Below are 18,405 nucleotides of genomic sequence, written 5' to 3'. Positions count from 1 at the left end.
TGTGTGTGCGTGCCTGTGGCTGGCAGGAATAAAAGGGAGGCAAAGACACGTTTGCGAATTGACAGGACACAAGACAAGCAACGCAACGACACACAGGGCGAGCCGCGGCGCACATGCGGTGGGTGGGTTAGTGCTTGCAGGGGGATCCTTAGCGCTGTCAAGAGGGGGATGTTAGTGAATATGCAAAGGACCGCTATATTAAATCAAACTGCCAAGCCGTCAATTCCAGGCCCGCGTTATTGCGAGCGGGTGAAAACGGCACCGCTGAAAGGTATCAAGACTCGGGGCGGCCCCCTCCCTCCAAAGCCTCATCCCTGGGCTTTTCTGGCACCGCTTCAACTTTGTACACAGACACGGCTAATTTTGCATGCAAATTTCAGTCAATAAGCTCCGAGCGCGGCGTCCCAGGACATTTCGCGGGATCTGACATCCCCCCCCCCCCCCCTCCCGCCCTCATTCCGCTGCCTCTCTATCATTCCTTCTTCTTTGGGTTCCTGAATACCAACTAGACAAGAGGATGGAATTCAATCACCTCTGCGCTTTGCATATGCACAATGTCCCCTCGATGTTACGTGGCCCCCCCAGATGTCATCGCCAGCCCACTCTAAACACCTAAAAATAATGAGGTTGGGGAAGCAGTGAGTGTGTGCGTGTATCATTACCTCTCGCCGCTCATGTCCTCCCACTCGTCCTTAGAGGGACTCGGGCTGCGGCCTCGCCAGCTGATGGCTTGATTGGGGATGACGCTTCGGCGGCTGGAACCCCTGAGCTTAATTGTTTTCAACTTAGCTTTGCCGCTAATACTGCCGGCGCTCCCGCCGGCTCGCGAGGCTCCCGCCGTTCGGTTCCTGTAGAAGTCGCGGGCCGCACGGAGAATGCCCAACTCCTGCCTCAGCTTCAGCAGCCGATGACGGAGCTCGGAGGACTCTTTCCGAGAGGCGGCCAGCCGGGCTTCCAGAGCCACGATCTCGCCGCGATGCCGTTCCCACTGGGCCGAGGCCTGTGAGTTGAGGTCTTGCAGGTGATCCCGCGAGGCTTGGAGTCTGCAGCAGTCGTGGGCCAAGTCTTCATTGGCCTCAAGGAGCTGCTGTTTCTCTTCCCTCAGCCGTGCCGTCTCCCCCTCAAGGGACATCATCCTTTGCTCCAGCTGCTGGATCTGAAGGAATCAAGGATTTGTAGCCTCAGTGCTATATGCCCACATTTTATCAACTTTTTTGACATGCTTTAATTGCAGTGAATCAACTTGAACACCCAAGATGTATATACAGCACAAGTGAAAACCCCATTATAATTTGACAGGGATTTTACATGGGACTAGTGTCTTTTGAAAAAGGTTAAATTGTGATGACTGCTGCAGAACTGGAAATTGAACTTTTTGTGACGTAGACACGTGTATGTTAAAGGCCTACTGAAAGCCACTACTAGCGACCACGCAGTCTGATAGTTTATATATCAATGATGAAATCTTAACATTGCAACACATGCCAATATGGCCGGGTTAACTTATAAAGTGACATTTTAAATTTCCCGCGAAATATCCTGCTGAAAACATCTCGGTATGATGACGTTTGCGCGTGACGTCACGGATTGTAGCGGACATTTTGGGACAGCATTGTGGCCAGCTATTAAGTCGTCTGTTTCCATCGCAAAATTCCACAGTATTATGGACATCTGTGTTGGTGAATCTTTTGCAAATTTGTTTAATGAACAATGGAGACAGCAAAGAAGAAAGCGTGGGAAGCGGTGTATTAGCGGCCGGCTGCAGCAACACAAACACGTAGCAACTACGTCGTAGCCGGTGTTCCATTGTTTACATTCCCGAACGATGACAGTCAAGCTTTACCATTGGCCTGTGGAGAACTGGGACAACATAGACTCTTACCAGGAGGACTTGGAGTTGGATTCACATGCTTGTGGAGATGGGACAACAGAGACTCTTACCAGGAGGACTTGGAGTTGGATTCGCATGCTTGTGGAGATGGGACAACAGAGACTCTTACCAGGAGGACTTGGAGTTGGATACGCGGGTACCGTTAATACGCAGCTGCGGCTTCCAAACATTTGATCGCTTGCCCGTACGTGCGTGCCGCTATGTGCATGTCACGTACGTAACTTTGGGGAAATATATGTGCTGTATGAACTTTGCGGAGGTGAACGGTACTTTGGGCTGTGGGATTGAGTGTGTTGTGCGGGTGTTTGATTTGTATTGGTGGGTTATATGGACGGGAGGGGGGAGGTGTTTGTTATGCGGGATTAATTGGTGTCATATTAAATATAAGCCTGGTTGTGTTATGGCTAATAGAGTATATATATGTCTTGTGTTTATTTACTGTTTTAGTCATTCCCAGCTGAATATCAGGTCACACCCGCCTCTCACAGCATCTTCCCTATCTGAATCGCTTCCACTGCCCTCTAATCCTTCACTCTCACTTTCCTCATCCACAAATCTTTCATCCTCGCTCAAATTAATGGGGTAATCGTCGCTTTCTTGGTCCGAATCGCTCACGCTGCTGGTGGCCATGATTGTAAACAATGTGCAGATGTGAGGAGCTCCACAACCTGTGACGTCACGCTACTTCCGCTACAGGCAAGGCTTTTTTATCAGCGACCAAAAGTTGCGAACTTTATCGTCGATGTTCTCTACTAAATCCTTCCAGCAAAAATATGGCAATATCGCGAAATGATCAAGTATGACACATAGAATGGACCTGCTATCCCCGTTTAAATAAGAAAATCTCATTTCAGTAGGCCTTTAATTTCAACCAATTTCCAGTGTTAAACATGTTTTTTCAATTTTACCATAGCGAGCTTCTAACACCAGCGGAGCCCAAAGTGTGGCCCCTTGAGCCATTTGCAGCATTTGCAGAGTTTTGTTGGCCTGCAGCAGATTGTCAAAATTAAATCAAACAAAATATAAAGAACAGTTATTGTGACATTAATAACTAGTGATAGTGACATTAATAATGAAATAATAATACTATGACACAAAGTTGTGTGTTTGGATATATAAAACAGTGATGGACAGAGGACACCTCAGTCTCACTCGCTACATGTATTGACACTGCACTGATACTGTGTTAGTGTTTTGGATTAAAACGTCTTTACATTTGACCTAGGGGTGTAACGTACACAAAAATTTGGGTTCGGTACGTACCTCGGTTTAGAGGTCACGGTTCGGTTCATTTTCGGTACAGTAAGAAAACAACAAAATATACATTTTTGGCTTATTTATTTACCAAATTTGCAAAATCTTCTACCAAAAATATTTTTCTTAGTGTAATATTTGATGTGAAGTAATGGGAACCTTGGATAGGTCAATAATTCATAATAACATTGATTTTGATTCAATATTATGTTTTGAGCAATGACCGTTTGAAAGAAAAAAAAACAGCTTTGTTTTATTAGTCAACATTGCAACTTTTTCTAAATGACATTTAACCTTTAAGCTTTTTTATTTCACTTTTGTTATGTTTTTGTTTATTTTAATAGTATTTTTAGAATGAGCCTTTAAAACATTAGCTGTGGGCCGCAAATGGCCTCCGGGGCACACTTTTGACACCCCTGCTATAGATAATAAAAAATTAAATGTGATAAAAAGCAGAGCCTGGCGACGCATGCGCGTTTATCATAACTCTCTCTCTCTCTGTCTCTGCCCCTCCCTCACCAATGCCGCACAATTTGTTTTGTTTTTAACCCCTTCTTAACCCTGAACGTACATTGAAAATACACGCAACCCTAACTCAAAATGCCGGACATTTGAGGCATTTAAGAAACTCCGCCCTGATGACATGTCTGGTGAAAATAGGACGCAACCTTGTGGACAGCCTTCCCAGAAGAGTTGAAGCTGTAATAGCTGCAAAAGGTCATATTGAACCCTATGGGTTAGGAATGGGATGGCACTTCAAGTTCATATGCGAGTCAAGGCAGGTGGCCAAATACTTTTGGCAATATAGTGTACTTATGTACTGTACATCAACAGCATGCAAAGGCTGCATGGATATTTAAAAGGCTCATCTTGTTAGAAACACAACTGTGGACATTACCCATGAATACTTAGTCCTTTTGTTAGCTCCTACATGGAGTCGGTTAATGCCTGCTGGGTTTGTGCCTCGGGGCATTTTTAGCGGGGTCCTGCTCTCCCCATCCGTAAAAGAGAGGGTGCCAAAAAGCAGACGGGTGGAGATAAACTGAAGTAGCTTTTTAAAATTGGATTAACAGCTGATAATTGTTAAAATAAGCCACCAATTTACCCTAATGCATTAGGTAGGGGAGGGAAAAAAAACATGACATGACAGAACATAAGCTAATTTACTGAGCGCCATTGTGCAGCAGTTATGTCTTTGATTTGGTGGTGACAAAGAACACTTAGCGATGGCATAGTGCTGTACCTTTTTGAACGACTCTTCCAATCGCTCCGAAGAAACGGAGGGCTTTTTCGGAGTGCTTCTTTTGACCCGGCGCTCCTCCACCACTTTGCCGAGCAGCTCTGCACAAGGAGAAGAAAAGGTTGCTGTGACACGGTGCGTCAAACCCGGGCGGCTCAATCAATAGGATGATAAAAAGGGGCTGCATTAAATCAATTAGCATCACTAAAGCTCGAATTTCCTTCGTAAGGCACATTTTTATTGTTCCTGTCAGTCAGGCCGAAGTCAAGCAGTGCTGTTTTATCACAGACTCTCGGCCGCAGCCATCCGAAATAACAGAAAAAGTGTTTATTTTAAAAGTCCACAATAGGGATGATGTTCGAAACCGGTTCTCCCGGTTGTTCGATAAGAAAAGAACCGATTTCATGGACTCAAATCCCTTTTTGAGAACCGGTTCCCATTATCGAGGCCACTATAGTAAAGAAAAAGAGTTGGTTCTTTATTCAAATCCCTGGGAACGAATCCCGTCCCACAGGAAATGCCCTGTAGGAGGGCAATGTTATGCCCATTTGATTGTAGACTCTTACTGACACCTTGTGGCGATATGAAAATACTACGCGTCATTAGTTTGGCGACGTCAGTTCAGTTCATGAGACAATTGAGAAGTAGACAAGTTGTGTTAGCTCTTACAAGCCTTGGAAAAGATAAGTCTGTAAGTAAACTGTTTAACTTGTTTATGTAACTCAATATTAAGGTGGAAAGTGGTTAAGTTTGATACTAAGATGTTTATTGAAAAACGATTTTTGTGCACTGTTTCAATGGATGTTTTGAGGACTTAAAATGGCTGCCAGTCGTGTATTTCCACCATCGAAATCATTTTTTGGAAGAATTGTTGATTGATGACTGTGGTGTTCTTAGTGTCATAGTGTGTGTAGTTAGTATGTTCCAATAGCAGCAGAAGTGCACTTTTTGGAGAGCTGTATTATTTTCAGTTTGGTGCCCAAGGGACTGATTTTATTTAACACTATATTATTATTTATACACCTATAGTGATCACAGAGACAGGTTGTTTTTGTGTTACTGTATATATTTGTTTTTCTGAAAAATCCCACTTAATATACTTTGGGTAACAACAGTCAATATTATTATTTTTTATTTAAATTTTTATTCATTTATTTTATTTATTTTTTTTCTTATAAAATGAAAGTGAGCTTTTGTTAAACCAAATATTGTGTTTTTTTCCATATACTGTACAACAACCTATCTGGATTCGATAAGAGGATTCGATAATGGGCTCAAACTCGATAATTTATTATCAAACATCATCCCTAGTCCACAAGGACATGGGGGAAAGAATGTAATAAAAAAAAAAAGAAAAAAAAAGCAAACAACACGCAGCTTCTTTCAAGGGAACCTAAACAAATGCGAGAAGGACTTGAATCCCTGGTGAACACTGTACAGCCCCGGGCAGCACTGCTTTGTAGTCCATGAGGATTCCCCCAATGGACAGCTTATATGCACACAGAACTTCACTATCAGCCTTGACTTAAAAAAGAAATAAAGGAAACACGTAATCATCAGGGTGTAACAAGACAGAAAATAAGTGAAAAGCAGAAGCAATTGGCAAGACAAACCCTATTTAAGAACGGTTTTGCAGGGGCATGCCCAGATATTGTAGGGAGTGCATACAGGCACATGGAGGCCATGACAAGTCCCAGAGTTGCCATGGTGAATTTGGGCATTGTGACTTTTATACACTGTATGCCCTTTCCCAAATGTTTTACTTGGATTTTGAATACAGAACCCAAAACAAGTGAAGTTGGCACGTTGTGTAAATGGTCAATAAAAATAGAATACAATAATTTGCAAATCCTTTTCAACTTATATTCAGTTGAATAGACTGCAAAGACAAGATACTTAATGTTCGAACTGCTAAACTTTGTTATTGTTTGCAAATATTAGCTAATTTGGAATTTGATGCCTGCAACATGTTTCAAAAAAGCTGGCACAAATGACCAAAAAAAGACTGATAAAGTTGAGGAATGCTCATCAAACACTTATTTGGAACATCCCACAGGTGAACAAGCTAATTGGGAACAGGTGGGTGCCATGATTGGGTATAAAAGCAGCTTCCATGAAATGCTCAGTCATTCACAAACAAGGAGGGGGCGAGGGTCACCACTTTGTCAACAAATGCCTGAGCAAATTGTCCAACAATTTAAGAACAACAAAATTCTCAAGCAGCTATTGCAAGGAATTTAGGGATTTCACCATCTACGCTCCGTAATATCATCAAAAGGTTCAGAGAATCTGGAGAAATCACTGCACGTAAGCGGCAATGCCCGTGACCTTCGATCCCTCAGGCGGTACTGCATCAAAAAGCAACATCAGTGTGTAAAGGATATCACCACATGGGCTCAGGAACAGTTCAGAAAACCACTGTCAGTAACTACAGTTGGTCGCTACATTTGTAAGTGCAAGTTAAAACTCTACTATGCAAAGCGAAAGCCATTTATCAACAACACCCAGAAACGCAGCCGGTTTCGCTGGGCCCGAGCTCATCTCAGATGGACTGATGCAAAGTGGAAAAGTATTATGTGGTCTGATGAGTCCACAATTTAAATTGTTTTTGGAAACTGTGGACGTCCTGTCCTACGGACCAAAGAGGAAAAGAACCATCCAGACTGTTATAGGCGCAAAGTGTAAAAGCCAGCATGTGTGATGGTATGGGGGTGTATTAGTGCCCAAGACATGGGTAACTTACACATCTGTGAAGGCACCATTAATGCTGAAAGGTACATACAGCTTTTGGAGCAACATATGTTGCCATCCAAGCAACGTTACCATGGACGCCCCTGCTTATTTCAGCAAAACAATGCCAAGCCACATTCTGCACGTGTTACAACAGCGTGCCAACTTCACTGGTTTTGGGTTTTGTATTATGTATACTATATATGTATATTACTATAGTGTACAGGTTAGTTTCTTCCTAGATGAGGGGTGTCAAACTCACTTTAGCTCAGGGGCCGCATGGAAGAAAATCTGTGCACACGCGGGCCGGACTATTGAAATCATGGTATTAAAACTAAAAAATAAAGACAACTTCAGATTGTTTTCTCTGTCTTACTTTGGCCAAACATAGAACTAACACATTCTGAAAATACTACAATAAAAATATTGAAAAAAAATACCGGCAACGGTAAAGTTTAGATCCATGAAGAAAAGAAGAAAGTGAATGAATGTTTATAACTGAATACATTTACATATGCAACAAATGTTGTTTTCTTTTGTATTATTATTATTTTTAATGAATTAAGTAACATTTATGACAACCTTTTTCCAAAACACAGTATAGAATGTGAGATATAACAGGATAATGCATACATTTATCATTTGTTGTCCAAACGTTTACAAAAAAGTGGGACCCCAAAAATTTACTGTGGGACCCCATTTTTATGACTTGATGGGGTCCCTGGAACCCCATTTTGAAAATTCCTAGCGCCAACACTGATGGAGTATTGGTGCGTGCAAAACAGCAGCAGGCGGCTGTGGCCTGCGGGCCGGTTCTAATACTAATCAAATATCATCCCAGGTGCCATAGATCGTTCATTGCCTTGAATTTGACACATATAATAATAATAGATTTTATTTGTAAAAAGCACTTTACATTGAGTAAACAACCTCAAAGTGCTAAAGTGTATTAAAAAAAATTAAAATAAAAAGATAATAAAAAATAAATACAAATAAAAACTAGAACAGCCAAATAGCTAAAACTAGTATGCATATATTTAAAAAAAAAAAAGTTTTTTTTAAAAAGAAGGGTTTTTAAGCCTTTTTTAAAAGCATCCACAGTCTGTGGTGCCCTCAGGTGGTCAGGGAGAGCGTTCCACAGACTGGGAGCGGCGGAGCAGAAAGCCCGGTCTCCCATTGTTCGTAGCTTTGTCCTCGGAGGTTGGAGGAGGTTAGTATGTTCTACAGCAGGGGTCACCAACGCGGTGCCCGCGGGCACCAGGTAGCCCGTAAGGACCAGATGAGTAGCCCGCTGGCCTGTTCTAAAAATAGCTCAAATAGCAGCACTTACCAGTCAGCTGCCTCTATTTTTTAAATGTTATTTATTTACTAGCAAGCTGGTCTCGCTTTGCCCGACATTTTTAATTCTAAGAGAGACAAAACTCAAATAGAATTTGAAAATCCAAGAAAATATTTTAAAGACTTGGTCTACACTTGTTTAAATACATTCATGAATTTTTTTACTTTGCTTCTTATAACTTTCAGAAAGACAATTTTAGAGAAAACATACAACCTTAAAAATGATTTTAGGATTTTTAAACACATATAACTTTTTACCTTTTAAATTCCTTCCTCTTCTTTCCTGACAATTTAAATCAATGTTCAAGTAAATTTATTTTTTTTATTGTAAAGAATAATAAATACATTTTAATTTAATTCTTCATTTTAGCTTCTGTTTTTTCGACGAAGAATATTTGTGAAATATTTCTTCAAACTTATTATGATTAAAATTCATAAAAATTATTCTGGCAAATCTAGAAAATCTGTAGAATCAAATTTAAATCTTATTTCAAAGTCGTTTGAATTTCTTTTAAAATTTTTGTTCTGGAAAATCTAGAAGAAATAATGATTAGTCTTTGTTAGAAATATAGCTTGGTCCAATTTGTTATATATTCTAACAAAGTGCAGATTGGATTTTAACCTATTTAAAACATGTCATACAAAATTCTAAAATTAATCTTAATCAGGAAAAATTACTAATGATGTTCCATAAATTCTTTTTTTAATTTTTTCAAAAAGATTCGAATTAGCTAGTTTTCCTCTTTTTTTTCGGTTGAATTATGAATTTTAAAGAGTCGAAATTGAAGATAAACTATGTTTCAAAATTTAATTGTCATTTTTTTCGTGTTTTCTCCTCATTCAAACCGTTCAATTAAGTGTAAATATCATTCATTATTAATAATAACATAGAGTTAAAGGTAAATTGAGCAAATTGGCTATTTCTGGCAATTTATTGAAGTGTGTATCAAACTGGTAGCCCTTCGCATTAATCACTACCCAAGAAGTAGCTCTTGCTTTCAAAAAGGTTGGTGACCCCTGGTCTACAGTGTAACATTTTTGCAGAAGCATGCCCAAACTTTACAGGGAGTGCATACAGGCACATGGAGGCCATTCGGTCTAATCTACAACGTAGAGATCCTCAATTAACTAACTGTGTGCGATGAAACACCTTGAATTGTGGCAAGGAGTTTGTTTCAGGCTCAAATAACTTGGACCTTAACATTTGAGGTGAGTTATGTAGGCTTCATTAAAGGCAAATAAAGGACAAAGTGAGAGGCTGCTGCTCCCTTGTGCTGCATGTATGCTTTGTCCTGGGAAGTTTGTTACTTTGAATTAGCCAGCTCTTTTGTCTTCCTGGCATGTCACATCCAATCAGAAGGAAGCTGCAGAAAAGGACAGGAGGGGCTGCCGGCTGTACGTAACCATGTTGGGAGTAATTTAGCCCAGCAGCCTGGGAGTTGTCACCTTGATAAGAAGACGTGGTGGCTCCCTAGTCACCCGCCGCGAGAGGAGGAGGTCCTGGCAAAGGCGGCATACATTAATGTCCCCTTGCATGTCGGTTCATGGGCGACGGCACAAAAGCTCGCTTCCTTTCATGTGCTACCTTTCGTTAGAGATCATCCTGCAAGCCCTCGGCTCTTTGATCAGGTCACAGAGGTTCGGGAGAGAACGTTGTAGTCGCTCACAACTTATTTTGGCGCTTGGACTTAAATCACTGCTGACATATTGTTCAGTCTGACAGTTCGGACGACGAAAATGTAGCAATATAAAATGTTTTTATAGTATCAAAGGGGCGTCTTTCTCTCTGGCACTCATGGAGGGTGGACGCTCCCCTTCCCTCTCCTGCTTGCTTCTTTGTCTTGTCTTAACTTTCTTCTTGTCTCTTTTTGCACTGCTCTCCAGATCTAAACATTGGAACTATTTAACTGGCCTCAACGAAATTGACAAGATCTTGGGTTTGGGGGAACCTGCTTGTCGTGACGGAGCATTTGTTGCTGGACACACGACAGACTCTTGGGAGAAGAAGGAGTGCCGCATGCCTGGCGAGCCTTTTCTGTCGAGGACGTGAAGATATCTACCTATTTGGGAATGATGACAACAGGACATCTGTTGGAAAGGAGTGAGTTTCGGGTTGAATTGTCCATCCTCGTTCTATTCTTTGTCACTATCTTTTTTTGGACATTACTACTTGCCGTAGTTTTGAAGCAATGCATGATGGGAATCCGGATGTTGTGTGTCAGTGTGTTAACGTGCCGGCTGGAATAAACACACGCTGAGAAATAGCTCCGTGCCTGCCTACTTTACGGGTTATAGATAAACCTATGGATAACGGAGACATATATAAAAGTCTCCTTCTTGTTTTGTGTGCAGTTGCGCACTGAGCTCCAAAAGCCGTAGATCAGGGGTCACCAACGCGGTGCCCGCGGGCACCAGGTAGCCCGTAAGGACCAGGGGCCGTACTTATCAAGCTTCTTAGAATGACTCCTAAGAAGTCTGCTAAGAGTTGACTTAAGAGTAAATAAATTCTTGGCTGAAAGCTGCACTTAAAAGTTAGTTATCAAGCGTCTTACTCACACTTTCAGCGAAGTGTAGGACTGAATCTTAAGTGTCACACTCAGAGCTGAATTACGACATTACTATGTGCCGTAAACGCAATTTTAGGTGACGTCATTTCTGTGTCCGTAGAAATGACCAATCACGGAAGGGAATCCCTTGTCTAAGAATAAAGAAATATCTTGGAAATATTTAAGTGGACAATGGGAGTGTATATTTTGACAATAAACTACAAAATAATACAAAACAAACTAGTCCCCGCCGGCACTCACGCTACCGCTCCCTCTCTTCTCTCGCCCACACACTCACTGACGTCACTCACCTCACGGCCACACACATACGCTACTGTCATAACATTTTCTTTCCAATTCATTAATTAGGAAACTAATTTGAAACTGGTGTGGGTGGCTCTATATATACTAGTCCACTGCAGCCACATGCAGAAATCAACAAGGAATCGAAAAGTATTAAATCTGTGACAAAAATAATATCCGCTCTGTCTAAACGATACCGTTTGATCAGCTGCTCGTCATCAAAAAAAACCAAAACATTGTTCCGTTCCCTGAACGTTGGCGCACGTCTCTCTCGCCTCAGTGCCATCCCCTGCTGGCAACTCCTAACCACTTAAGACACCTCTGAAGGTCTCTTAAATATCGTGGAGAGTAGGAGTGATTCTTAGACTTAAGAACGTTGATAAAAAACTTTTATTCTTAAGTTTGAGAGTAGGACTAAATTTCCCAAATTCTCAGGACTTAAGTGTAAAATGGCACTCTAAGAAGCTTGATAAGTACGGCCCCAGATGAGTAGCCCGCTGGCCTGTTCTAAAAATAGCTCAAATAGCAGCACTTACCAGTGAGCTGCCTCTATTTTTTAAATTGTATTTATTTACTAGCAAGCTGGTCTCGCTTTGCCCGACATTTTTTATTCTAAGAGAGACAAAACTCAAATAGAATTTGAAAATCTAAGAAAATATTCCATAGACTTGGTCTTCACTTGTTTAAATAAATTCTTTTTTTTTTTACTTTGCTTTATAACTTCCAGAAAGACAATTTTAGAGAAAAAATACAACCTTAAAAATGATTTTAGGATTTTTAAACACATATACTTTTTTACCTTTTAAATTCCTTCCTCTTCTTTTCTGACAATTTAAATCAATGTTCAAGTAACATTTTTTTTTTAATTGTATTTTAATTTAATTCTTCATTTTAGCTTCTGTTTTTGCGACGAAGAATATTTGTGAAATATTTCTTCAAACTTATCATGATTAAAATTCAAAAACATTATTCTGGCAAATCTAGAAAATCTGTAGAATCAAATTTAAATCTTGTTTCAAAGTCTTTTGAATTTCTTTTAAAATTTTTGTTCTGGAAAATCTGGGAGAAATAATGATTTGTCTTTGTTAGAAATATGGCTTGGTCCAATTTGTTATATATTCTAACAAAGTGCAGATTGGATTTTAACTTATTTAAAACATGTAATCAAAATTCTAAAATGAACCTTAATCAGGAAAAATTACTAATGATGTTCCATAAATTCTTTTTTAAATTTTTTAAAAAAGATTCGAATTAGCTAGTTTTTCTCTTCTTTTTTTCGGTTGAATTTTGAATTTTAAAGAGTCGAAATTGAAGATAAATTATGTTTCAAAATTTAATTGTCATTTTTTTCGTGTTTTCTCCTCTTTTAAACCGTTCAATTAAGTGTAAATATCATTCATTATTAATAACAACATAAGAGTTAAAGGTAAATTGAGCAAATTGGCTATTTCTGGCAATTTATTTAAGTGTGTATCAAACTGGTAGCCCTTCGCATTAATCAGTACCCCAGAAGTAGCTCTTGCTTTCAAAAAGGTTGGTGAACCCTGCCGTAAATGTTATAACGTGACTGGGCCGGCACGCTGTTTATATGGAGGAAAAGTGGACGTGACGACAGGCTGTCCTCACTCAGGTCCGGCTGGAAATCGGGAGAAATTCGGGAGAATGGTTGTCCCGGGAGATTTTCGGGAGAGGCACTGAAATTCGTGAGTCTCCCGGAAAATTCGGGAGGGTTGGCAAGTATGGATTATCTTGCTAATCACTTGTGTTTCCAGCTATTGAGACGATGACTGGGTTGAGCAAATCTATACTCTATACCAGTGTTTTTCAACCACTGTACCGCATGAGATATTGTCTGGTGTGCCGTGGGAAATGATGCAACTTCACCTAATTGGTCCAAAAAATATATTTTGCAAATCAATAATTATAATCTGCTAATAATGTGCCGTTGTCTAGTGTCTGTGCTGTGTAGAGCTTGGCAGGGTAACCATGTAGTACTCCGTATCAGTAGGTGGCAGCAGGTAGTTCATTGCTTTATAGAAGTCGGAACGCACCGTTCAAAAGTTTGGGGTCACCCAAACAATTTTGTGGAATAGCCTTCATTTCTAAGAACAAGAATAGACTGTCGAGTTTCAGATGAAAGTTCTCTTTTTCTGGCCATTTTGAGCGTTTAATTGACCCCACAAATGTGATGCTCCAGAAACTCAACCTACTCAAAGGAAGGTCAGTTTTGTAGCTTCTGTAACGAGCTAAAGTGTTTTCAGATGTGTGAACATGATTGCACAAGGGTTTTCTAATCATCAATTAGCCTTCTGAGCCAATGAGCAAACACATTGTACCATTAGAACACTGGAGTGATAGTTGCTGGAAATGGGCCTCTATACACCTATGTAGATATTGCACCAAAAAGCAGACATTTGCAGCTAGAATAGTCATTTACCACATTAGCAATGTATAGAGTGTATTTCTTTCAAGTTAAGACTAGTTTAAAGTTATCTTCATTGAAAAGTACAGTGCTTTTCCTTCAAAAATAAGGACATTTCAATGTGACCCCAAACTTTTGAACGGTAGTGTATGTAAGGCTTAAACCAAAAATTAACAAAAGGCAAGTACCGCTAGGAAAAGGCACTGAAGCATAGGGATGGCCATGCAAAGCAAAAGTTAAACTGAACTGGCTACAAAGTAAACAAAAACAGAATGCTGGACGACAGCAAAAACTTACAGTGTGTGGAGCAGAGACGACGTCCACAAAGGACATCCGTACATGACATGACAATCAACAATGTCCCCACAAAGGATAGCGTACGCACAACGTAAATAGTCTTGATTGCGAAAACAAAGCAGGTGCGGGCAATAGCACTCAAAGGAAGGCGTGAAACTGCTACAGGAGAACACCAACAAAACAGGAAAAGTCACCAAAATAACAGCGCAAGACAGGAACTAAAGCACTACACACAGGAAACAACAACAAACTCAAAATAAGGCACGACAGCCTGGTGGAGTTTCATTTTTTAACCTTTTCTGCTGGTGGTGTGCCTCTGTATTCTTTTTATGAAACAAATGTGCCTTGGCTCAAAAAAGGTTGAAAAACAGTACTCTATACAAGCTGCACACGGGCTACTCTAAATCAGGGATGCCCACACTTTTTTCTGCAGGCGAGCTACTTTTCAGTTGACCAAGTCAAGGTGTTCTACCTCATTCATATGTATCATTTATATGTATTTATTTATGAAAAATATGTTTTTGTTAACAAGTTAAATGTGTTTAATGATAATACAAGCACGTTTAACATATAGATGCCTTTCTTTCAAGAAGACAAGAATATAAGTCGGTGTATTACCTGATTCTGATGACTAGCATTGATTGGAATCAGACAGTAGTGATGATACCGTCCACATTTTCAAACGGAGGAGAAAAAAAGTCCTCCTTTCTGTCCAATACCACATGAAAGTGGTTGTTTTTGGGCATCTTATTTGTCCGGCTTCCATACTCCTTTTTATACACTTTACAAGAAAAACATTGGCGGCAAACTCCGTAGCTTGCTAGCTTGTGCACGCCAGCTTTCTTATTTTATCAGCGCAGGCAGGATGAAGCAGTGCTTTTATTGTGAAGACAGGAACTGTTAGGGGTGTAACGGTACACAAAAATTTCGGTTCGGTACGTACCTCGGTTTAGAGGTCACGGTTTGGGTCATTTTCGGTACAGTAAGAAAACAACAAAATAGAAATTTTGAGGTTATTAATTTACCAAATTTGCAAAATCTTCCACCAAAAATATTTTTCTTAGTGTAATATTTGATGTGAAGTAATGGGAACCTTGGATAGGTCAATAATTCATAATAACATTGATTTTGATTCAATATTATGTTTTGAGCAATGACAGTTTGAAAGAAAAAAACAAAACAGCTTTGTTTTATTAGTCAACATTGCAACTTTTTCTAAATGACATTTAACCTTTAAGCTTTTTTATTTCACTTTTGTTATGTTTTTGTTTATTTTAATAGTATTTTTACAATGTGTAAAACATTAGCTGTGGGCCGCAAATGGCCTCCGGGGCACACTTTTGACACCCCTGCTATAGATAATAAAAATTTAAATGTGATAAATCTATGGATAAAAAGCAGAACCTGGCGACGCATGCGCGTTTATCATAACTCTCTCTCTCTCTCTCTCTGTCTCTGCCCCTCCCTCACCAATGCTGCTGCGCGCACAATTTGTTTTGTTTTTAACCCCTTCTTAACCCTGAACGTACATTGAAAATACACGCAACCATAACTCTCAAAACTCCATCCGGACAGCTCCGCAAAAGAGGACATATCCGGTGAAAAGAGGACGTATGGTCAGGCTATCGTAGCCCGTTAGCTGCTAGCATGCCGTGTGTTGTGCCTCGTTTACACAACGTGCGTTACGCTACTTAATATGTCCGTGTGGAAACTCGTTCGGTACACCTCCGAACCGAACCCCTTGTACCGAAACGGTTCAATTCAAAAACACGTACCGTTACACCCCTACTACCGTGTCTATTTTGGGGGGAATTTTACCTGTAGAAATAGATATTAGACCCTGAACAATGAAATTAGCTTTAATGTCGTCAGCATTAGTGGGGCCCTTTAAGTTGTATCAGAAATCTTAGACACCACACAAAGTTAACATTAATAGTACGATCGAAGTCTCTGACTGTGTAGCATGTGACACAAAAAAGGCAATCAACACCACGTCTCCACTGGGTAATTGTCAGATGCTCAATTCTTACAATTCCTATTTAGACTGCCAATTGAAAGGGACTCTAGGTTTTAATTAGTGCCGTCCTTTAAATCAGGTTATGGCACTTCTTCCCACATTGGTGGTGAGGAAGATTAAAGTGATTGAGGACAGATGTGGTATTGAGCTGCTTAATTAAAGCCACAGTGGTTGTGGTGGTCACCGTCTGACAAAAAGGATGCAGACTGAATTAAAAGGGATGTGCTTTTTAACATAGGGATTGGTATTGACACTGACAAGACGAACATTGCTTGATCTACTAATCAATTAGCAGAGGGAGAGGTTGTGATCAAGTCCTAATTGAGTTATCCAATTAAGGGTTGCCTTGTTAATCCTGCTCACAAATTGGCACAGATAAGAGTCAAAAGTGCGGTCATGTCATGTCCAGTTAGCAGTCCGTCTCTACGCTGGATGTTACACTACAGTACATGTTAAGCCACACATTTATCAAATGAAAATGCAGAATGATTCACCCTGGTGTTCTTCAGTGAGACGCAGGTGGAATTCCTTCACAGTGGCCCGGTCCATTGCGGACTGGACCCGCAGCATGTCCAGCTCCTCGTCTAAGTCGGCCCTGCAAATACACGCAGTTGCCAAAAATTGTAATAAACTATTACACTGCAAAAACTGAAATCTAAGCAAGATTAAATATGTCAAATAAGGGTGATATTTATTGCTTATTTTCTGTCCGATTAGATAATTCTTCTCACTAAGCAGATTTTGTTTTAGAGTGTTTTACTTGTTTTAAGTGTTTTGCTCCTAAATGATGTCAGTAAGATATTACAGCTTGTTGCTGAGATTTGATGACCTACACTACCGTTCAAAAGTTTGGGGTCACCCAAACAATTTAGTGGAATAGCCTTCATGTCTAAGAACAAGAACAGACTGTTGAGTTTCAGATGAAAGTTCTCTTTTTCTGGCCATTTTGAGCGTTTTATTGAGCCCACAAATGTGATGCTCCAGAAACTCAATCTGCTCAAAGGAAGGTCAGTTTTGTAGCTTCTGTAACGAGCTAAAGTGTTTTCAGATGTGTGAACATGATTGCACAAGGGTTTTCTAGTCATCAATTAGCCTTCTGAGCCAATGAGCAAACACATTGTACCATTAGAACACTGGAGTGATAGTTGCTGGAAATGGGCCTCTATACACCTATGTAGATATTGCACCAAAAAGCAGACATTTGCAGCTAGAATAGTCATTTAGCACATTAGCAATGTATAGAGTGTATTTCTGTAAAGTTAAGACTAGTTTAAAGTTATCTTCATTGAAAAGTACAGTGCTTTTCCTTCAAAAATAAGGACATTTCAATGTGACCCCAAACTTTTGAACGGTAGTGTATATTGAGTAAAACATGCTTGAAACTAGAATATCAACTGTTGCAAAGCTGTGTCATCAACACTCACAAGTATAAAACTACTTTTTTAAAGTCATCATTTCTTACTTCAAGCATGAAAAAAAAAAATCATGATGCTGAGCGCATATCATTATGTCAAGATAATGGCACTAGCATTTACTTTTTAAGAATATTTTTCAACATATTGAGCAAAAAGGTCTCATTTTTTTTCTACCAAGAAAAGTGCACTTGTTATTAGTGAGAATATACTTATTTTAAGGTATTTTTGGGTTAATTGAGGTTAGCTAATTTTACTTGTTTTGGGAAGTCTTGACAAGCCGAATTTTCTTGTTCTATTGGCAGATAATTTTGCTTAGTTCAAATAAAATACCCCTCATTTTTGTATTTTTTTTCTTCTTCCCTCAATTATTGAGGAGTTAAGTTCCAGATGCCCACTGTACCATGAATTTCAGCCAAGTTGGGACACTTTTTTTATGCTTTTTATGTATACAAATACATTTAAATTCAGTAATGCCTTCTCAGCTGGCCTAACATAACCAGAAATCATGATCATAATTAAAGATAAAAGTTATTTTTTATTTACTTTCCCTAAATATCTAAAAGTATTCATATTATGCTCCTTCCAGTGCTGTTGTTTTTAGGTTAAGAGTTTGTATCCAATCAGAATTCAGCTAGCTTATGTTGCCATGCTGTACCAAATCTGCCCGGAGCCTTCACAATTAACAATACGGGCGTCCGTGCACTGTAAGTGAACGGGCACATACAGTTGATAGATAATTGCCTTAGCCATTTAGATCACGAGTAAGTAAGGCAGTGGTTCTTAACCTTGTTGGAGGTACCGAACCCCACCAGTTTCATATGCGCATTCACCGAACCCTTCCTTAGTGAAAAATAAAAAAAAAAATTTCAAATTCAAGACAAAGTTATATGTTTTTGGTAACACTTTAGTATGGGGAACATATTCTAAGTAACAAAGACTTAATTTAGAGTTA

The 18,405-nt window shown here is 39.8% G+C and overlaps 1 protein-coding gene across 8 annotated transcripts in view; it reads right to left on the bottom strand.

Annotated features, from left to right (window-relative positions):
• Nucleotides 1–655: 655 nt before the first annotated feature.
• Nucleotides 656–18,405, bottom strand: part of LOC133639945 (centlein-like) — a 771,455-nt gene continuing 753,705 nt past the window's right edge. For all 8 annotated transcript variants that reach the window (XM_062033668.1, XM_062033669.1, XM_062033667.1 and 5 more), the window contains 3 exons: nucleotides 16,533–16,633; nucleotides 4,389–4,486; nucleotides 656–1,156 (listed from right to left, as the gene is read on the bottom strand). In XM_062033668.1, coding sequence (XP_061889652.1) covers nucleotides 659–1,156; nucleotides 4,389–4,486; nucleotides 16,533–16,633 — 697 coding nt within the window. In that variant the 3' untranslated portion in view covers nucleotides 656–658. The remainder of the gene's footprint in view (nucleotides 1,157–4,388; nucleotides 4,487–16,532; nucleotides 16,634–18,405) is intronic.

Source organism: Entelurus aequoreus, linkage group LG22 (genome assembly GCF_033978785.1).
Source record: "Entelurus aequoreus isolate RoL-2023_Sb linkage group LG22, RoL_Eaeq_v1.1, whole genome shotgun sequence".
NCBI classification, from domain to species: domain Eukaryota; kingdom Metazoa; phylum Chordata; class Actinopteri; order Syngnathiformes; family Syngnathidae; genus Entelurus; species Entelurus aequoreus.
This window is presented reverse-complemented; position numbering and strand designations above follow the sequence as displayed.